Source organism: Megascapheus bottae, chromosome 16, assembly GCF_031878675.1.
Source record: "Megascapheus bottae isolate mThoBot1 chromosome 16, mThoBot2.hap1, whole genome shotgun sequence".
Taxonomy (NCBI): Eukaryota; Metazoa; Chordata; class Mammalia; order Rodentia; family Geomyidae; genus Megascapheus; species Megascapheus bottae.
In genome coordinates this window covers 27,476,595-27,500,410 of record NC_143524.1, presented here as the reverse complement: position 1 = coordinate 27,500,410, position 23,816 = coordinate 27,476,595, and the positions used below count along the sequence as shown (strand labels likewise).

The window sequence follows — 23,816 nt, the reverse complement described above, 5'->3', positions numbered from 1 at the left end:
GGTCTTCTATTCTGTTCCACTGATCTTCTGGTCTGTTTTTCTGCCAGTACCAAGCAGTTTTTGTTACTATGGCTCTATAGTAGAATTTGAAGTCTGGTATTGTAATATCAGCAGCATTGCTCTTATTGCCTAGAATTGTTTTGGCTACTCTAGGTCTTTTCTTGTTCCATATGAATCTTTGGATTATGTCTCAGTTTCCATAAAGAATGTCTTTGAAATTTTGATGGGGATTGCATTGAATTTGTATATCAATTTTGGCAGTATAGTCATTTTCACTATGTTGATTCTCCCTAGCCATGAGCATGGGATGTCTTTCCATTTCCTAGTGTCCTCTTTAATTCCTTTCATTAGGCTTTTATAATTTTCATTGAATAATTCCTTTACTTCTTTGGTTAAGTATATTCCTAAGTATTTTATTCTTTTGGGGGCTATTGTGAATGGGATCATTTTCTTGATTTGGCCTTCTGTTTGTGTATTGTTGGTGTAGAAGAAGGCTACTGACTTCTGAAGGTTGATTTTGTATCCTGCCACGTTGCTAAAGTGGTTTATTTATTCCAGTAGTTTGGGAGTGGAGTTTGTTGGGTCACTCAAATAGAGGATCATGTCGTCTGCGAATAGGGATAGTTTATTTTTTAATTTTATTTTATTATTTTTTTATTATTTTTAATTTTTTATTTTTTTATTGTAATTAGTAAAGGGGTTATATGATATTTGCCAGATAGAAGGTGCATTAATTCACATATATTGATACCCTTTCACATGTCTTGGTACCCGTTTCCCTCCCCCGACACCCCCCACCCGTCTTGGTTTTCCCCCTTCCCTATCAAATTTCAAATATCCAAATACAAATAAATTCAATATATCAGATAACAAAGTGAGATACTATACCAATATGAGATAACCAGGGGACAGCAAAGGAGATGAGAGACAACATAGTACATTAAGGACAACAATCATTCATCATATGGTTTTTGTTTCACTATCCTGGAGGTCCTTTCAATTAGTTGAATAGGGATAGTTTAATTTCTTCTTTCCCTATGTGGATCCCTTTGATGTCCTTTTCTTGTCTTATTGCTCTGGCTAAGGGTTCCAGCACTATATTGAAAAGAAGTGGAGAGAGTGGGCATCCCTGTCTAGTTCCTGATTTTAAGGTGAATGGTTCCAGTCTTTCACCGTTTAGTATAATACCGGCTGTAGGTTTTTCATATATGGCTTTCACTATTTTGAGGAATGTACCTTTTATTCCTATTTTTTCTAGTGCTTTCAACATGAATGGATGTTGTATTTTGTCAAATGCCTTCTCCGCGTCCAGAGAAATTATCATAGGATTCTTATCCTTAGCTCTATTGATATGATGTATTACATTGATTGATTTGCGAATGTTAAACCAGCCTTGCATTTGTGGAATGAAGCCCACTTGATCATAGTGTATGATTTTTTTAAAATTTGTTTCTGGATTCTGTTGGCTAATATTTTATTGAGGAGTTTTGCATTTGTGTTCATTAGAGAGATAGGTCTGTAGTTTTCTTTTTTTGTTGGGTCTTTCCCTGGTTTGGGGATGAGAGTAATATTAGCTTCATAAAATGAGTTTGGTATTGCTCCTTCTGTTTCTATTTCTCGGAAGAGTTTCAAGAGTACAGGTGTTATTTCATCTTTAAATGTCTTGTAGAATTCTGCAGTGAAACCATCTGGACCTGGGCTTTTTTTGGTTGGGATTTCCCTGATTGCTTCCACAATTTCATTGTAAGAAATTGGTCTGTTCAATTTGTTTACCTCATCGTTGTTCAGTGTGGGTAGCCTATATTTATTTAAGAAATCATCCATTTCTACTAGATTTTCTTGTTTTTTTGAATATAGGCCCTGGTAGTACCTATTCATTATGGACTGGATTTCTTGGGAATCAGTTGTGATTGTTCCCGTGGGGTCTCTAATCTTGTTTATTTGAGTCTCCCCTTTCCTTTTTTTTGATTAATCTTGCCAAGGGTCTGTCAATTTTGTTTACTCTTTCAAAGAACCAACTTTTTGATTTATCAATTTTTGTATAATAGATCTTATTTCAATCTCTGAAATTTCTGAATTTTTTTGTTATTTCTGTCCTTCTAGCTATTTTAGAATTAACTTTTTCTTGCTCCTCTAGGTGTTTCCATTTTTTTTAAGGTTATTTACGTGCTCTTATTCTGTCTTTTTAATATGCGCTCGTAGTGCGATAAATTTACCTCTTAGAACTGCCTTTGCTGTGTCCCATAAGTTCCTTTGTGATGTTTCTTGATTGTCATTACATTCAAGGAAGTTTTTAATTTCATTTCTGATCTGACCTGTTACCTAGGGGTTATTCAGAAGTGTGTTGTTCAGTTTCCATGTGATTGAATGCTTTTTTACTTTGAGTGCATTGTTCAGAATTAGTCTGACTCCACTGTGGTCTGATAGGATGCATGGTATTATATCAGACCCCTTGTATCTGCTTAAGTTTTCTGTATGAACTATTATATGATCTATTTTGGAGTGTGTTCCATGTGCTGCTGAGAAAAATGTAAAAAGTTTTGCCATTGGGTGGAAGACTCTGTGTATATCTGTTAAGCCCAGCTGGGCTATGGTGTCATTTAAGTCGATGGTGTCTTTGCTTAAGTTTTGTTGAGTTGACCTGTCATTTGTTGAGAGTGGAGTGTTGAGGTCACCAACAATGATTGTCTTTGAGTCTATCTTGTTCTGTAGTTCTACAAGAGTTTGTTTGACGAATTTGGGTGCTCCCATGTTGCGGGAGTAGATGTTTATAACTGTAATATTATGGGCAGCATTGATTTATTTTTAAGATTTGGTGAAAGCAATAAAGAAAAGGCCTTGTTATTACTCCTTGTGTCCTAGTTAGGGCATCACAATCTTTTTTTTTTTCTTGAACCAGCACAATGGTAAATATTTTCAATAGTCTCCTTTTCTTAGGTATTTGTTTTTATTTATTATTCATTATCTTTAAAAATTTGTAAAATGGAATTTCCATTTAACAAAGCAGTTTATGAGTACAATGTATCTTGATCAATTGCCACTGCCTTCCAACATTGTCACCTCCTCTGACACAACCCTTCCCTTTCTTTTCTTAATTTTCTTTTTGCATCCTCCCTTCCTCCTCTTCAGTCATTTATCTACCCTGCTTCCCTTGGCCTCACATTCCCTCTTGTTAGTACCCGTCTTCTGGTGCTTATTTTGTTGGACTATGACTTTGTCTTTCTAAGAAAATATGTTGTCTGATTCTGTTATTGCTTAATTGTATAGCAGTTGTGTAATACTGTCTTGTTACCTCTTTTTTGTATAGTTCTCATGGAAAATCAAAATGCTTTAATTTCTCTGGGTTTTCATCTTTCCTCTTCTATAATGAAAAGAAATTCAAAACATCCTATCAATGATAGATTCAGTCTACATGTTACTGAAAACTTGAATATTACTGATTTTGACTTAGGTCAGGTAGAAACCTTTGGGGACTCTCATGCCTTTTCTTTCTGTGTTAGACAGGACTATGAAGAACTTGAAAAGCAACTAAAGGAAGTCTTTAAGGAGAGAAGCTCCATCCTTCGTCAGTTAACAAAGACATCAAGGGAACTTGATGGAATTAAAGTGAACCTTCAGGTGAGATAAAAACTTAATATTCAAGGGAGAACGAATGAGCATTCATTAATCTGATATCCCTCAGCAAATAATTATGCATTTTAAATAGCTTTGAGAGCTTTCTGGGCTTGACCAGACTAGTTATTATTGATGATTATGTGAGTATTGAAATGATATGTTATTTGAAATCCACTCTAAGGATCTGTCTTTATAAATATGTAAAGGAGCCAACTAGGTGTTTGGTAAGGCTATCAATACCTCAGACTTCTGACATCCACTTGACCCTTGTGTTTTCGTATTGAAAAATGATAAAACGTTATTAGGCCAAGAGTTGAATGAATATAAGTATGGCATTCAGAAGAGAATTTTTTTTTTGCCAGTCTTGGGCTTAAGCTCAGGGCCTGAGCACTGTCCTTGGATTTTACTCAAGGCTAGAGCTCTACCACTTGAGCCTTAGCACCACTTCCGGCTTTTTCTATGTGGTACCAAGGAATCAAACCTGGGTCTTTGTACATGCTAGGCAAGCACTCTACCACTAGGCCAAACTCCTGGCCCCTCAGAAGAGAATTTTTAAATCCCTTGCAGAGTAGCTTTGAAGATTTGACAATAAACTTCATTACTATGATAGATAAATGCTTCAGAAAGAAGAAGGGCTTTTGTAAACACATATTCATATAGTGAAATCTCAGTCAAAAACCTCACATCATAATTTATTTCAGATGAGAAACGTTGCTGACACTTCTTCTTCTTTTTTTTTTTTTTGCCAGTCCTGGGCTTGAGCTCAGGGCCTGAGCACAGTCCTTGGATTTTCTCAAGGTTAGAGCTCTACCACTTGAGCCTCACCACCACTTCTGACTTTTTTCTATGTATGTGGTACCAAGGAATCAAACCCGGGTCTTCGTGCATGCTAGGCAAGCACTTTAACCACTAGGCCAAACTCCTGGCCCTGCTGACACTTCTTATTGCCATGAGAGGAATAGGATGAGGATGAGGACAATCATGTGTCAGCAAACCTTTAAAGACTTGTTTAATTTGGTCAAAATCTTTCTATAATGTTTTTATTTTTCTGAGGAAAACTATACTTTAGTTTTTAGACGCATTTTAGGTGTCAGAAAAAGTATAGTTACAGAATCGCTTAGAAAGTAAGAGCCCACAAATAATATAGTGACAGAGCTGGCATTTGGAATCAATGCTCATTTCTGAAGTTGTGTGACACCTACAAAAGGTAGAAATGAGAGGAAAACAATCCTCCTCAGCCTGCAATCAGTGATAAGTGGAAAAGCAGAGATTTTGGAAGTGTGCAGCCAGCAGTATGCAAACAATGTCCACCATTAGTGGAGGAACAAATTGTGACATATCTAAATGCATGAGGTGTATCCTATGAAATGGACATCCATCAGGTGAATAAAACTGGGAAGAATATTCAAGCCATGTAGGTAACTCTCAGAAATATAAACACCTGGCTATTCAATAACATTGCAAGCATACAAGGAAGTGCCCAGGAACTGTAAATTTTCAAGATATACTCTGGACACTCAGTCTCTTCACCAATTATCTGAGTCAAGAAAACAGATTCTCAGCCAGCAAATGGCTTTACACTATACATCATTTCATGGAGTCATAATGTTTGCAAAGGTAACATTTCCATCTTAAAAATAAATGTAGTTTGAAAAATGCTTGTTTATTTAGTATAAGATCTTTTATGAGAGGTTTTGCCTTTTCCTCATTAAATTTTCCACAGCAGACTAAAAGCAAAAAAGAAAATATTTCACTCATCATAAAAAAGGAAGAAAAATGTGAAGATCAAAAGTAGTACCTAGACTCAAGCACATAGTGAATGGCAAGCTCAGGTTTCACATTTATAGTGACTGGCTAGAAAAACAATTTGATTTTTTAAGTGGAAGTTGAATAAAAGAGAGAATTAAACATTCAATTTCAAGTTCCAATTCTTGTTCATTCTTATAATCCTATGACCTAAAAGGGATCAAAACTAACAGATTAGATAATTAGATTGTGTTATAAACTTTGGATTCTGTTAAATAAACCAAGATTATTTACAGAGGATTATAGTGGTTTCTCTGAACATTGCTTAGGAAATGACAGCCAAGAATATACTAGCTCTTACCCATCTGATCTGCACAGATTTATTCCTTACATTCTCTCACCTAATTTTGTCCCTCAGAGGTATATGTATGTATTTGTATATGTGTGTGTACATGTATGTCTCTGTATGCATTTCTAAACATAGTATGTGCATTTGTCCACACAAATGCACCTGAGCATATTTGTGTACATGAATTTGTGTAAATGTGCATGCACATATTGATGCAATGTGCTTGTGTGGCTATTTGCACATGTAGTTGTGTGTGCAGAGGTGTACGTGTCTATGTACATTATGAACATATGTGTGGGGGTCATGGAGAATAAACCTAGAAACCCTCACTCATGCACCCTCCCCATGTATGCCTTCTATCTCTTAGCTACACCTTCAGCTTTATGACTGTTTTTCATGCATTTTTATTATCATAAAGGTGATATACAGTGGGTTTAAAGGTACATAACATTTCTTTAGTCAGTCTCATTTTAATTTTGTTTATTCAAAATTATCCACCTTATAGAAGATGGTTATTAAATGAGTAAACTTTGCACCACACATTTTCTCTAGTGGTTTTACATATCTGTCATCTCCATTGAGTTGTCACCAAAGCAGTGACGGAAAGAAACTTTGTGTTTTTTCTATCTTTTGCAGTTAAAGAATTCAAAGGGCTGAGTCCAAAACCTGCCTCAGTTTCTGCGATCATAATACACTCTTCCTTGTAACTTGTATGCCCTTACCTTAAATTTCCCATCTTTGTTTGTATTTTATGTGTTTGTATTTTATGTATTCCCAGTCTTGGGAACTGAACTCAGGGCCTGAACATTGTCTTTGGGCTTTGCTCAAGGCTAGCACTTTATCACTTGAGCCACAGCTTCACTTCCAGCTTTTCTATGTATATGGTACTGAGGAATCAAACCCAGGTCTTCGTGCATGCTTGGAAAGCACTCTACCACTAGGCTAAACTCTGGCCATGAAGTTTTTCTTTATAAACAAACAAAAACTGCTTACTGCCTGCTTCCTGGTGAGAAATGCAGCCTGTACTGTAGGGAACCACATCTCCATAGTGATACTTATCATATTATGTTTAAATTGCCTCTTTTAGTGTGAGATTGAAATACCTGTGGAGGTAGGCATCATGCTGTGGTAAACAGATCTTTTGCAGAATTTATAATATGAATAAATAAATAACTAAACATGGCATTTACTGTTTTCCTTTTCTTTTTCTCTTGTTGTTTTATCTTGTCACAGCTTCTTGTTGTTTTATCCTGTCATAACAATGCTATTACTTAGCCTTTTTAACCTTTAGGGGATGTCAAGAGTGACAAGTTATTCAATGAAATAATGGATTCCATATGGATGAGCAAATGATTAAAGAAGATTTAATATGACAGATAATTTTACTGAGAAAGCTCATGGGTTGTTTTTACTTTAGTTGAATCCTGAGAGTATGTAAACACTCTGTTCTTAATACCCTATCCATAGAAACCATTCCGAAATTTCCACAGCCCTTTGTTTACTTATGTCTTAATGCATTAATCATAAATAAGAAATAGACAAGTCCTAACAGGCATGTGCCTTTTGACTGCTTTCATCTTTAATTGTGTTATTTCCTGACTTACACAAAGAGACATTTTATTTCTTCTCATATTTGTTGAAAGTAAGCTAGAGCTAGTTCAACATGCCTGCAGAGAATATAGAAAAACTTCAAAGGAAATGGAGAAAATATACTTTATATTCATTTATAAATACTCCAACATATTTGGAGAATGTTTCTTCCCCATCAAAACTCCAAAAGCAAGATCCAACTCAGACTGTGCCACTCACTTTGTAGAATGTGCAACAGAGTACAACCAAATTTCCTGATCCTGAGACTCACAAGGCCTCACTATCATACTTTTGATCCGGGACACAAATGCAGTCACCTCTATATTAGACAGCTAAGATGAAAGTGAGCCACAATGTTTTAACCCAAATAACACTTCCTTTTCCTCTTCTTTTGTCAGTCTTTAAAAAATGGTGAACAGTCTGCTAAAACTGATGTTCAGAAGCTTCTAGAATTAGGCCAGAAACAAAGGTAAGGCTGTCTTTCATTTTTATCTCAGATTTTCTTGCAACGGTATGTAAATAGATCTTGAAAATTTATTAAAAATTTGTTTATATGAAATGTATGATATTATTCATTTTTGTTCTTACACTTGCATGTCCAGGAGCTCTACCTGGGGATCTTGCTTAAATGCAAATTCGTATACTCTAGATCTGCTTTGGTCTTTGAGAGCCCACATTTCCAAACAACTCCTTGGTTGATGATCTTTACAAAGACATTATAGATAGTGTTAAAAACCTGTAACATTTAGCTAAATAAGTTGCAAGTCTCTCCACTGACACTCAGGTCAGATGTCATAGCTATAAATGGAATTTATTAAAAAGGGTCAAAACTGATTTTTATGATAAGGAATAACAAGTGGTAAAGAAATGGAAAATGCCATTAATAATTCAACTAGAATGGTTATCCATTATTAAAATGGTTATTTTTATGTATTAATGCCATATATTTTTGAAATTGTTTTTTTTCAAATGGATAGCTCAAGTTGTATTAAGCTAGAAGCAAGCTAATGCTTGCTAATAATTTATTAGAAACTTTGCTAAATCCATTATATATTTTTCCTTATTCTTTTCTTGCAAATATCTTGTCAGTTAATATTATTATACCCATTTTACAGATAATAAATTATTGCTCAAGTTAATTAAATGAATTGCTAAAAGTCAATTAGGATTTGCATTTTAACCCTACTGTCTTTCTCAATTACCACAGACTTTATTTCAGCTTATTATCCAAAAGGGAAAAAATCTGTTTTTATTAGGCTAATACCAATGTCAGGTGGAGAAATAGTAAAAATGTAATTGATATGTAATACACTCGACACCATGATACAATATATGCATGTTTTGTCACTCATTGAGTCAATGATGGAGAATTAATAATAACATTTTGAATGTAAATAATTGAACACTATTCATCCAAAAAAGAAAGAATTCCAGTCATTTGTGAGTATTAATCTGGAAGACTTTGTGTCATGTGAATAATTCAGACACAAATATATTTTCCTGATCTGCCTTACATATGGTAAGTAAATATGACAATTCATAGAAGAGAAATGTAATAGTTATTACCAACGCTGGGATGATAAAGAGGGGGAGCGAATGGAAGAATTTGGTAAAAAGTACAAGTCTTTAGCTTAATAAAAGAAAAGGTATGGAATATCTAGTATGCAAAAACAGCTTAATAAATATATGAAACAAACTTTCAGTGAAGGGGAAAAATATCATTGCTTAAAAAAAACTAAGAACCTGATAATAAGTAGTCCTGGGTGTTTAACAGGGCCAAACTAGCTCGGGAAAAAGTTCATATGATTTCATTTTTAATTAGCTAATGAATTGGTGGATAGGAAGTATGGCCAAAGTGTTTAAGTTCCAGCTGTTAAAAATAACACCAGGCAAACTGAGTTAAAACCACCAATACAGAGCTAAAAAAGAAAAAGAAAGAATTAAATTTTAAAAAAGATATTAGAGACTTGAAAAAGATGTTTATGTAGATCGTTTCACATATGGAAAGGAAAATAACCAAAAATTAGTTAGAAAAGTTATATTAAGTGAAGTAAGCCAGAGGTTCCATGATTTCACCCATTTGTTATAATTAGAATTTGTCTAGGATAGTTCTCGTAGAGGATCACAAAATCTCAGTAGCTATGTACACATGACCACATAAAATGATGCTAATCAAATTGACATCTAAGATATGCGAACAAGAAACAAACAAGATTTTAAAAATTTTTGTTGTTTTTATTGTACTAGTCACAGTTATTTCTTTTTCATTTTTCCCCTATGGTTTACCCCCTGCTGTCACTGCTTTATATTTTGATACCCTGTGATTTGTGTATAAGTTTATCTGATTTGGAGAAGGAAGGGGGAAATCACAGAAATGGTGAGACAAAGGACAAATGTGAATCAATACAACAGCAATACTTGAAAGACAGTATGATGGAAATGAAGTTTACACCTTGGGGAGCTGGAGAGGGGTTAGAAAGAAGGGAAAGCAGAAGAAAACAAGGGAGGAAGTAACATGTTTCTACAAGTGTGATACTCATTACATTACTTATATACCATAATCAACCTCTACATAATATTCATGCAGGGGAATGTTGTAGGGTTTGAATAACAATGTAAATTGAAGCAAGTAAGAGAATACACCTCTGTAGTGACAAATAATAGGATATTCATGTAGGTGACTCCATGGGAAATCATACAATTCAGTCTCTATTTTTAGAGAGTTATGCTGCCAATTTTGAGGGGAAGGGAAGAAGATAGACATATATGGAATGGGAAGATGTTTACTTTAGAATAAGAAGAGCTCTCAACCAAGATCATTATACAAAGATTAGAATTGTACTATAATTTTATTTTTCAATAAATTCAGCTTTCTGTATCACAGGAGGGAGGGAAGCAGTTAATGTATATTGTTAGGGAAAAACCTATGGAATCAGCTTACAAATATTTTCTGCAATTATCTGTGTCTGTTCTCATGACATAAAACACCTTGAAAACCAGGAAAATTTTTATTAACTTTATTGAGAATGTTTATGTCATCATACGATATATATATATATATACATATATATACATATATATACATATATGTATATATATGTATATATATATGCTTAGCGCCACGAACCAGTTATCAGATAATGAAGTCTTTTAGTGAAAGAAATAAAACAAATTAGTTTGGTATTGAAATTTCAAACCTGAATCTCAAATTATAAATACAGTTTTGGGGCCGGGAGTTTGGCCTAGTGGTAGAGTGCTTGCCTAGCATGCACGAAGACCCGGGTTCCATTCCTTGGTACCACATACTTAGAAAAAGCCAGAAGTGGTGCTGAGGCTCAACTGGTAGAGTTCTAGCCTTGAGAAAAATCCAAGGACAGTCCTCTGGCCCTGGGCTTAAGCCCACGACTGGTTAAAAAAAAATAATAAAAATAAATAAATAAATAAATATAGTTTAAAGCAAATGTAATTTTGTGCACACAAAATCAGAATAGAAATTTCAATAAATTCACATAAAAGATAAGTTTTCAAATAGATTAAAGATATTTTGTGTAATTTTTTTTTCTTGCTAACTAATTAAGAATGGAAATAGAGCCAGATGGTGGTGACTTACAGCTCTCATCTTAGCTAGTCAAGATGCTGCAATCTGAGGAATGCACAAGAAAGCCTTAGAAAATATTAGAGATTATCTCCAATTAAACTCTAAAGAGCCAGGTACAGAATTGAGGTTCAAGTCATAGACAGCCTAAGGTAAAAATGCTCAGGGACAAAGCCCAGTACCTGATTCCAAGTCCCAGAAATAATGACAGATAAAAGCAAGAAAAAAAAAGGAAATGTAAAGAAAATAATAATTATATGACTTTGAAGGGGATTATTAAGATATATTACTAAATAAGGAAAAAATAAATTCTACAAAATAATCATTTATAAAATGATCTGATATTATACCTTCATAACAAATAGTATTTTTTTCAAAATTTAGGTATCTTCCATAAGGATGAAAAATTACAATGTGCTGTGGCTATCTTGTAGATATATATTAGCTCTTAAGAATTACATTTTCCTCACATTCTTTATCCTCAGGTCTTTGTCATATGGATTTTTCCTCAGATTCCAGCCTTCTGAGTAGCTAGAATTACAGGCGTGAGCCACCACACCCAGTTCAGATGCTTTCTTAATGCTGGTTTTTGCAGATATGTTTATGTTTACAATTTGAGTTGACAGTGGTATGAATTTGATGGTCTTTAAGAGTTAGATAACATGAAAACCTTGGCTATAAATTAATCAATATATAATGAAACTTATAGGTGACAGAGGGTCATCAGTTATTTAGCACTGGAAATTAAGTTCAATCCCAGGAAGGGATCTATATTGATCAGACACAGTTTGGTGCCAAAAGAAACTTGGGGTTATCTTCTATGCAGTTATAAGTTGTAAGTCTATAAGATGGGAAGATGGGGTTTCCTAAAGATCTAGACCACTGAACAGGTAAACAAACAAACAAAAATCAAGTCTATAGGGGATGGAGATATTTACACAGTGTAAGAGCCATAGTTCCTGTCAACTTGATAGCTTTCCTTTGCATGACAATGTGAAAAAACAATCTGTACTTTCTGTCTTTTTTTGTTTTGTTTCTCTCTCTCTCTGTCTCTGTCTCTGTCTCTGTCTCTGTCTCTGTCTCTCTCTCTCTCTCTCTCTCTGTCTCTCTCTCTCTGTCTCTCTCTCTCTGTCTCTCTCTGTCTCTGTCTCTGTCTCTCTCTCTCTCTCTTTCACTGTCCCTCCCTCACCTCTCCTCTCCTCCCCTCCCCTCCCCTCCCCCCCCTCTCTCTCCCCTCCTGGGTCCTGTTCCTGAGCATGTTTTGTTCAAGGCTAGTGTCCCATCATTTGATTTTCCAGATTTTTAGCTGTTAAGTGAAGATTGGAATCTCATTGACTTTCATGTTTGGGCTGATTTCAAGCTTTGATCCTCAGATTTTAGTCTCCTCAGGATTAAAGGTGTGAGCCACTGGCACCTGGCTTATTTTCTCATTTTTACCAACAGATTTTGCTTTTTATTTTCTGGCTTGTCTCTTGCATTGTCACTAGGTATTACTATGAGTGATTAAAACAAAAATACACAATTTCATTCTGTTACTTTTATGTTAATTTAAAATACTTATTATTTAATAATATAATAATTAATATTAATACTATATTCAATTTTAGTGAGACATTTAATTATAAAATTTTAAATCAGAAAAATATACACTGTAACATATTATAAGATTTTATTGTAATTAAGTCAGTGATTATAGAAAGTTCCTTCCTTTCTTCCTTCTTCACCTTCCTCCTTCTTTCCTTCCTTCCTTCCTCCCTTCCTTTCTTCCTTCCTTCCTTTCTGTTTCCCTCCCTCTTTCTTCTTTTGTCTCTCAGAAGAGTTATTATATGACCTTGTGGATTTTGAGCAGACAAAATAAGGATGTAAATCTACTACAATATTGTGTAGTGGTGTCTTGATGTGAATATTATAAGTTTTATATATATATGCATATATATAAATACACACATACATATAAAATATATACATATAAAATGTAAGTCTTAGAGTCTAATATATTTAATATATACTATTGTATATTATATTCATTTATATTACATGATAATTACTCAAATGTACTTTTTGAAAAGTATTGAAATTAATAGTATATTCTGAGATATAAGCGTTCGAACAGGAATCCAAGCTGATTAATGAAATGAAAATGAATCTATAAAGCTGTAACTTAACATCCACTTTAAGTCAAACCACAGTAAAATCCATTACTCAAGCAGGCATGACTCCTCTAAGAACCAATGTGAGCCTGGCACGGTGGCTCACGCCTGCAATCCTACCTACTCAGGAGGCTGAGATCGAGGAGTGGGATTGCTGGGTCATTGGGGGCTCTATGTTTAGTCTTCTGAGGAGCCTCCATACTGCTTTCCATAGTGGCTGAACCAGTTTACACTCTTACCTACAGTGTAGTAGGGATCCCTCCTGGTCACATCCCCACCAGCATCTGTTATTAGATTTCTTGATCATGGCCATTCTAACTGGAGTGAGGTGGAATCTCAAAGTTGTTTTGATTTGTATTTCTTTTTTTAAAAAATATTTTGTTGTCATTATTAGAAGGGTTACCTTATATTCACCAGATAGAAGATATATTACAAACATTGCTACCCTTTCTCATTTTTTTGTCCCCATCTCCTTCTCCCCACTCCTTCCCCTCATCTTGTTTCCCCCCCTTCCCTATCCTTTTTCAAATAAACAAATAAACATATATACAATGGCCAGAGATGTGAAGCATTTCTTCATGTGTCTATAGGCCATTCTTATTTCCTCTTCACAGAAGTGTCTCTTTAAATTTTTGGCCCATCTTTTAATTGGATGGTTGTTTCTTTGAAAATTTGTTTTTTAGAGATTCGATTCTTTAACTGTAGATATATTTTAGATGTGAGGCCTTTGTTGGCTGGTTAGTGAAGATCTTCTCCCATTAGGTCGGCTTTCTATTTAACTTGCTAGTTATGTCCTTTGTCATACAGAAACTCTGCAGTTTAATGCAGTCCCATTTGTCCACACTTTCTTTAATTTACTGGGTATCTGGGTCTTTATTAGGAAAGTTTCAACCTGTAGTAATGCTATTACTTTAAGACAATTTCTGTTACCAAAGTATTATGTTCTCACACATACATCACACACACACACACATAGTCTTTATTATACATTCCCTATTGTATATTAAGTATTACTAGAGTGTTTGTATTCTATATTTATTCTAAATGCAATATTTCTGAAGAGTATATGTAATAAAATCAGTGAATAGAATATATATTTATTATTGTTATGTGAGGAAATTTTACATTCCTAAAAAGAATGCACATGTATGAAAATATTTCTATTTCATTGTTCATATGCTAATGAGATTGACATACATTGTCTATGTATGCATTATCATGTGTTTCCTATAGAAAAGCCATTTAACAAGGCAACCCTTAAGTTAGAAATGCTAGTTTTTCCTTTTAAATTTTCTAAGTGTCTCAGGAATTGTAAAGGATGTCTAAAGCACAATAGTATAGAATTAATCAATTAGGGGCACCAGAAGGAAAAATTATTTTGTTCTATCAGCAAGGCTATGCTGACTTTTTCTAATAGCATGCTCACTCAAGTCCTAGCATACTGTCAGTGAAATAACTTTTAAAATTGAATTAATGTATTGATTTGATGATTTAAAACATTATGTTGCTCGTAAGTGACTCGCACAATGGAGTTCTTAAAAAATATAATAGCAATACAATTTCCTTTAAGTACAACTGGATTTTAATATTTTCATGGATGAGAGAGCCCATATCCTGTCTGTGTAAGTTTAGCTCAGTCACCTGTTTCTGAAATGTAGGTAGGAAGCAAATTTCCCAGTATAATATATATCTGTATATCTCTATATATGAAATAACTGTACCTTCCTTTTGCTGTCTGTTTTTTACTAGAGAAGAAATGAAGTCTCTCCAGGAGGCACTGCAAAGTCAACTTAAAGAAACATCAGAGAAAGCTGAGAAAAACCAGGCTACTGTAAGTGCATTGCTTTCTTTGCGCAATTATTTTGGAGTGAAAATCCTTTTTTCAGTTACTATGAAAAATTGTATCCATGTAAAGAAAGTACAATAGAAGAAGTATCAGGTATGGCAATCAGTCTAATACTTATTTGGTTATTCAGTATTCAAGATGAATGTCACATTTGATTGTCAGGAGTTATTTTGTTCTCAATATGTGGTTAACAAAGAGTATTGCTTCCTCTCAACTTGGCTTTTGGGTAGTGTAACTAAATTTCTCTGAATTTGAAATAAATTAACTTTTTCAGTTTCCTAAGATACTCTAATATCTATTGATTAGTAATATTTTAAGCGTAGGGATATGGCAACTTTACTATTGAGTATTTTCTACTGACTTTGCCATCTGCCATTATGCAGATCTTTCTCAAAATGATGTTCTCTTTCCTCTTCTGTTTCAACTCCTTCAATATTCACCCAAAGCAGAAATGAGGGGCTCCTGCGGCAATTCTATCCATATATTTCTGCTGTAATTTTTTAGTTCCAGCTTTGGCACAATTTTTAGTGATTGGTCCTTATATCTGTTACCACAATAGAAATCTATTTTAAAATCTATTCACTTCTGAATAGATCTAAAGGCCAGTGAAATCAGTGTTACCTGGTAATTTTCAGAGCTAAGACAAAAATTGATAGAACTGTTGTATAAATGTATAGTAATTTAAATATTAATACTTATGTATTTATGTGTATATGACATCTAAAATGAATATATAAAATATGTTTACTTCCTGTTTTATTTGCAGCAAGTAGCATCGTTAGGAATACAAATTTCTTATTGTTGAAATAATCTCTTGCAAATTTTGGGAAATTGGCATGTAGGAAGCTCTGATTTTTCTTCCAAGATGAAAAATTTAAGTTAATTTAGCATTGAGTAACTATATATACTTAGCCATGATTTATTAACCAGCAATGATGATTGTCTTCTTAAAATACTGTAAGGATAATTGAATTTAGGGGAAATAAAGGAGTGTAGCTAAACTATAACATTTTTCTCTAAAAAGAGAAATATTTTTCTTCGGTTCCACAAGTATTTTGTTCAATTTTACTTTTTTATTTATTTTTTATTGTTATGTATAGAGGGGTTACAGTTATATTCACCAGATAGTAGGTGCATTACTTCTCACACATTGATACCCCTTCTCATATTTTTGTTCCCATTTCCCAAGAAAGCTTGTGATTAAGCTTTGGATTTTTATGACTTTTCCATAAAAATCAAAAGAGGTACAATTTTGTAAAAAAAAAAACTTTGCAAATTCTGTGAAGTACATTGGTAATTTTGCCTATTAAAACATGAAAATTGAAAGAGGATACATTTTTTAATAAATTATAATAGCAGCAAACATTTCTTGATATAATTTTGTTTAAACAAGCATCACAAGAGACATGAACACTTCCTTTTATTTCTAAGCTAGTAATGGAGGGGAAAATCTTTCAGTGCAGCATTATTCATGTGAAATCCTAGAGCACAGAAAAGAAAAATGGACTTTCAGGTCTCACAAAATAATTAAGAATAATAATGACCAGTGGATGCATTTCACTACTCTAATTTTATGGATTAATTTATGCTAAGTGAGATGAAAAAAAAGTCAAAGCAAGACTGAACCCTAAAGCTTTATATTCACATTAAGAACAAAAAGTATCACTGTTCTTCCATTCTTTATTTGTTAATAAATAACATGCTATTTTCTGTCTAGGAGAATTATTCCATGACTAACTGCTAGGAATGTTTAGTTTTTCAGGGATGTTAAATTCTGCTGTAATTCTAAATCAGTATTCCCCAAATCATAGTATTTTTACACATTCTGAGTATACTTTAGGTCCTGAATATTAAGTCTTATGCAACACTTTTTGTGTCTGTATTTAACATTTAAAGAATTGTACACTTCATAGTACAATATATAAAATCATCAGTCTATAAGCAACACATGGAGAAAATATGAAGCCAGGAACCCGTGTCTCATGCCTGTGATCCTAGCTGTTCAGGAGGTTGAGTTCTGATGATCATAGTTCAAAGTCAGCACAGGCAGTAAAGTCTTTACGACTCTTATCTCCAATAAAATACTCTGAAAAAGCCAGAAGTGGTACTGTGACTAAAATGATCAGCTGCTAGCCTTGTACACAAAGGACAGCACACAAGATCTGAGTTTAAGCCCCAGGACCAGGAAAAAAAAAAAAAAGGAAAAAAAAGTCTCAGAACAACAAGTATGTCTGCACTCTCCACTCATCTATACACACAAATATGCACATGAATGCACACACATACACATGGTTGGAATAATAATTACTGAAACAGAAAAATTCAATAATCAAGGGAAAATGTTGGGATTTGTTTAGATTAATGTTTAAACTGTTGTGTATTTTAGGGAAAATATGGTTATTGTCAGTATTGGCAATCTGTTAAACTTACTTGATAGCATTTTAGGAATAGATATTACTATGTTAGTAATATTTAAATCAAGTCCTAGGGCTCGAAATTCAGGATCTAGATACTTTCCCTGGGCTTTTATGCTGGTATTCTACCAATTAAGTTACAACTCTACTATCTTACTTTGGTGGTCAATTGGAGATAATAGTCTTAAGGACTTTCCTTCCCAGGATGTTTTTTTTTTTTAATTTAACTTTATTGTTAAGGTGATATACAAAGTGGTTACAGTTACATATGTAAGGTAATGAGTATATTTCGTGCAAAAATTGTTTCCCCTTCTCTCATTTTTCTCCAACTTTCCCTATCCCCATTCCATGCCCAGTTATCATGACCATTTCTAACATATTGTCTTTTAAGTATCAGGCCCTTGAACAGCAAACTTCAGATCTCAGACACATGAGTAGCTAAGACTATACAATTAAAAATATATAAATGGCATAGAAATAAGTTTAGAATGTATTTACATAACATTCTATTTATTTTCAGATTAATTTTTTAAAGACTGAAGTGGAAAGGAAAAGTAAAATGATCCGAGACCTCCAGAATGAGGTAAGACCTCAGGAGATACAAAGAATGCACACAATTACACACAAATTCTCCATATGATTGGAATGCTAATCACAAGCTAACTTGACATCTGATTACAGACTAATGGAGAGGAAGTAAAGGCTGAGGACTGCAAACACACACACACGCCCACACACAAATGCACATAATACACATGTATATGTTAACATGTTTGTGATAACCTTATCATCTCCCATTCTTTTCTTCCTGTATTTATAATTTTCTTGGATATATATCCTCACTGGTCCTAACCAAAGGAAAAAAAAAACTAGTTGAAATTGTCCACATGCAGTAAAGGTACAATCTATACTGTAAAATGTACTTAGGGCATAATCAAGCCATAATCCCTTTCTTGGTAAGAAACCATGAACATGGATGGAACCTATTATGAGCTTTCTCAGAGACTTCACTTGCTCCACAGACACTCTACCCCTGAGCAATTCCTCCAGGCTCATTTTAAACTCATTATTTTTGAGATAGAAACCCTTCACTTTCTTTGAAGGTTTGGTCCTAGATCTTGACACACCTATTTCATGCATCTCACCATTGCTGAGATGACAGAGTGGATATGACATCTAGCTTACCGGTGATAACAATTAATCTCATAGATTTTATTGCCTGAGCCAGCTGGGAAGTAGAGCCTCCTAATATCAACTTCCATATAATTTAAGATGACAGGTAGGTGCTGTTTCCTATGGGTTAAACAGTGACTGGCAAAGTTTTCTGTCCCGACTGTCCTTGAGCTGTTATCTTTCATTCTCAGCCTCCTACATTAGCATTATAGGCAGAAGCCACTTATTCCTGACTGTAACAATATTCTTTCCTTTAAATATTGTATTTCCTTTCTCTTTGCTCCCTTTTAACCATATTTGATGCAGTTAGTTAAACCAACACTACTTTATACTAAATCCTCTGTAATTAATCCCATTCTCCTGCCTACTTCTTTTGCATGTGAATCACACCATTCATCCTAATTCTACTAATCTGTCTCTTCAATCTCTAGTTATCAAGTTATGTAATCTTTCCTTTTCATTGTTTGATTGCCATATAAAGAAATTGTTGTGAGGAAAATGGTGTCAGAAATGAAGTCACTGGCAAACATGTAGGTTTTAGACATCTATTGATTGATACACAGGGATAGGAAGACTAGTAAAACATGGAATTTTAGAGTAATTGTAGGAACTATTGTTTTCGATTATGGAAAAATATATTGATCAGAAAGTGTTACTAGACTGTGTAGAGACCTCAGGCAATCACTAGGAGAACTGGGAATTCATAGCAATAACTCTATTAGCACACTTCTGACTTCTGAAGGAAGCATGACCTCTGCCAGAATCCAGAAGGTGGAAGCCTGTATGTCATCCCCACCTCTGCAGCACCCTCAATCAATACAACTACATTGACACAGAAGGTAGCTTCGTTTTCCATCTAATATGTGCCTGTAACTTCACATTGCAAGGATCATGCCTACTTAGCTGGCAGAAGGTCATTGTGTAGCCTACACCTGCAATAAATTTTTGATTTATTTCTGTGATCTTTGCCTCCCTTCAGTTTTCTTACTGGAAGTGCAGACTTCAAGAGTACTTTTCAGTTGCGGAACCAGAAGTTGCTTAGACACAGCTTAAAGGAGGCTTTTATTAACAAAGTAGTGCATGGATAATAGTTTTAGTTTCCAGTAGGTAATTACTGAGGGAGAGTGAGAGACCAATCCAGAACTCAATATTTTGTGTCACAATACCACAGGTGGACATGGAATCTTATCCATTTTTCCTGTTGTGATTTTAGCTGTTTGTCTTACCAGTTTCTTCAACTAGATGCAGACTCTTGAATGAGAAACTTCCCTTCTACACTAAGTCATAATACACCATTTCCACAAAACAATCCACTGGTAGGAGTTTGTGTGTGCTGAAACTACATTAGGCCTATATTTAAATCTGTTCTTAATTCAATGAATTAACTGTATTGAAGATATATGAATCCTACTTCCAGATTTGGAGGTCAAAGTTCAATTACTTTTTTATTGTTTCTCTGATAGTGTTGTTGAGAAATACAATAAGATACAATAAATGATAATAATTTTTTCTGACAATCCTAAAGTGATAGCAGAAGCACAATGTATTATCTGTGTATCTGTATGTGTGTGTTCATTTGCATATATGTTCCTTCCAATAAATAATGAAGGTCTAGATATTTTAAGGAAGTCCAATACTAAATCAAAATAAAAGTAAGTCAGTAATCACTGAAATGGAGAAAAATGTAGTATAGTGTGTGTGTGTGTGTGTGTGTGTGTGTGTGTGTGTGTGTGTGCATGCATATGTCTGTGGGTACATGCAACATGCCAATCCAGAACCTTGAACTTGGGCCTGGCTACTGTCTCTAAGTATTTTATTTTTGTGTACAAGACTAGCATTCTACCACTTGACGCCAGTCCAGACAAGGTTTTAAGGCTATTTTTAAAAGTAGCAAAGGCAGAGTGGCTCAGTATTTAAGAATGCTGCTCTCCTATACTTCTGCAGGCTAGAGGCCTGAAACCACTCTCAAGAGTCGTTTTTGCCACAGAGTTGAAAAACATTCTTATTTATTTCTTCTTGGCTCTCTGCCATATCAATCACTGGTTTGCAGTAGTGTCCTATGATTTCTGTCTTCATATGGTTCCACTCCTTAAATAGAGAACATTTGTCCATCAATGCAATTATGGTCTGCATTTAAATTGACCACATGCACAAGATTCGATATGTACTTTATATATGGAATTTGCAATTGTAGGATCCAGCTAGACATGAATTTGAGGGGATGATCTTTCATCCATTCTTTCATCTGCGGCATTTTGTATGTTCCACCAAAAGAAAATGTAGACTTTGGCTGTTTTTAATGGGAAAAGGAAAATTGGATATGTTTGTCATGAAGGCGTTACATGGCAGCTTACTTAGAAGCAAATTAATGAATTATTTATCCATTTGTACAATGTACATATTGTTTGACTCACAAGTTGTCAGCATTGCACTAAATTCTAGAGACACACATGCTTCTAAATATGAATCATACAAAAGTCTCTGATAATAAATTGCAATCAACATTAAATATTAAATGAGATTTTTGCCATATGCAATATGAAATAATTACAAAATGACACAGAGTAAGTGTCATACAGCAGGGGTGACAATAATCTTCTTAGAATATCACGTCACAAAGAAGTCAATAAGGACAACAACCTATTCAGGTGTATTAGGCATGGAAGGCTTCATGTCTCAGGTCCCTGTTGAAAAGATTAAAATTTATGACTATTCATACACAGCCAGGGAAGTAAACACATATATAAAACATTAATTGTTCAAATATTGCCTTTAGGTGAAGAGTGTTTTTTTGTTTTGTTGTTGTTGTTTGTCAATCATGAGGCTTGAACTCAGAACTCAGGGCCTGGCACTGTCTCTGAGCTCTTTTGCTCAAGGTAGCAGTCTACCTTTTTGAACCAAACATAGTGCCATTTCTCATTTTCTGGTGGCTCATTGGAGATAAGAATCTCACAGACTTTACTGCCCTGGCTGGAAGAAGAAATTGTTTTTTATTGATGTGAGGAATGAAGTTAATTTTGTTTTTTTTTGTTGTTGTGGCTGAGTGCAATCTCAAGCCAATTTATTTCTAAGAATATGTTTGTAAGTCCCCTATACAAACCTGTTGTAAAACGGGGCCAAGAAGCTGATCTGACTGATAAAGCCAAAATGAAACACACAGAAATATAAATGTAAAAGTAGCTCTATATTTACAATAGAGCAAAACCTAGATACATAGGCCATATAGTATGACACTAAATGAAAGAACCTCCAGGATATAGAAACAAAAGCCATATAATGAGTGATTGTGATCCTTAATGTACTATGTTATCTCTCATCTTTTGCTGTCCCTTGGTTATCTCATATTGTTACAATAATTTACCTTGTTATCTGATATATTGTATATATGCTTATTTGGTTATTGGAAATCAGATAGGGAAAGGGGTAAACAATATGAGGGGTGGGGGAAGGAGGGAAATGGGGACCAAAACATGAGAAAGGTTATCAATGTTTGTGAAGTAATGCAACTTGTATCTGGTAAATATAATGTAACCCTTCTTTTACAATGAAAATATATGAAAAAAGTAGCTCTATAATATACAACATTATCAACAATCTTTCTCTTTTGCCAAAATGGTGACATGATACAAGAGATCAAACATGAGCTGGGAGTTTGGCCTTGTGGTAATATGCTCTCCCAGCATGCACAAAGCCCTGGGTTCAATTCCCTGGAACCACATACACAGAAAAAGCCGGAAGTGGTGCTGTGGCTCAAGTGGCAGGACAGTGTCCAAGTCCTGAGTTCAAGCCACGGGACTGGCAAAAAAAAAGTTCAAGCATGCATAAAAGAAAATGGCAGGGTTACTAGTAAAAAATGCGTAATCAGAAAAAATGAAATCATCCCGTTTGTAAGGAAATGGAAAGACTTGGGAAAAATCATATTAAGTGAAGTAAGGCCTATCCAAAGGAACATAGGCTCAATGGTTTCCCTTGTGTGTAATAATTAGTACACATCTAGGACTCTCCTAGCAGAGGATTACAATAGCTCAACACCTAAGTACATAAGTTCATATAGGATGGGGCTCAATGAAAGGATGTCTAGGATATGGAAACAAGAGCTTTATCTGTGTAATTGTTCTTAATATACTATGTTATTTCTCATCTCTTTTGTTGCCCTTTGGTTAATTCATATTGTTACAGTATAGAACTTTGTTAACTGATATATTACATATACCTTTATTTGTTTATTTGAAATAAGGAAGGGATGGGAAAGGAAGGGGGAAACAAGATGAGGGGGGAAATGTGAACAAAAACATGAGAAGGGGTATCAATGTGTGAGAAGTAATGCACCTACTATCGGGCAAATATAATGGTGACCCCTCTATTAATTACAATAAAAAAGAAATATCTAATTACATCTCCTGAACTGTACTTGTGATGAGATTATCATCTAACCACAACTAGAGTGAAGATAACAAAAATGTCAAAAACTAAGAAGTGACATGTGGATCCAGAGAAATGAGGACTGCTGCTAAGGATGGTGACAATTAAAAACTGCTCTGATTGCCACTGATACCCCAAAGGCTAGCATTGTACTTACAACTAAGTCCACTTCCTGTGGCCAAACTTTTTATGTCTTTATCTTTACACAGCCATGTTCTGGAGAGCAAGGAAAATGGAATTAGAAATAGAGATCAATTCTAGACTCTTCAAGTTATTGTCCCAGCTAGAAGAGAATAGTTAAGGAAGTAGGCATCAATTGTTCCTCTCCTTTTCAGGTGTTCTTCTATGTTTGCTCTTCTCCCACTCATGTAACTATACTCTTGAAAATAAATGAGACACTAACAACTAAGGAAGTGTCATTTAAACTCTTTTGAATTGTACATATGAGTATCCATTGTCTAAGTTCTTGGTTCTTGGTGGTGGTGCCAGACAAGTATTTTTTCTCTGCCTTTTTCATAAAGCAATTCAGTTGTGTTGAAGGTTGCATCCCATATACCTCTTAATTAGAACTTTAGTCATTGTTGACATAGTATCGCATTACTTCTCTAGGATTGAATTAATATTGCATTTTCAAAATGAGACATGCAAATGTATTATTATTCTCAGAATTTAAGCTTATCTAAGTATACATGATAAATGATGAAGCTATCAATTGCTGCGTGTATCCAACTAAGATTTAAATATATAGCAAAAATAGTCATCCATAAACAACAATCCCCTAGTATGAAATTCGAGTTACTTTGCAATTTTGAAAAAAGGGGTACATTTTCTTACACAGTAAATGCTGCATATTTGACTACTGAAAAATGGTTATGTGGAAGCAACCTTTATTTTCAAGTGGTGTTAGCATGGACTT

General features: G+C 34.4%; 1 protein-coding gene across 1 annotated transcript in view; it reads left to right on the top strand.

Annotated features, from left to right (window-relative positions):
- Luzp2 (leucine zipper protein 2) overlaps positions 1-23,816 on the top strand; it is a 289,657-nt gene that overhangs the window by 139,567 nt on the left and 126,274 nt on the right. Inside the window, exons 2-5 of the mRNA XM_090347985.1 lie at positions 3,501-3,618; positions 7,699-7,769; positions 14,795-14,876; positions 17,826-17,888. Of these exons, the coding sequence (XP_090204111.1) occupies positions 3,501-3,618; positions 7,699-7,769; positions 14,795-14,876; positions 17,826-17,888 (334 nt within the window). The remainder of the gene's footprint in view (positions 1-3,500; positions 3,619-7,698; positions 7,770-14,794; positions 14,877-17,825; positions 17,889-23,816) is intronic.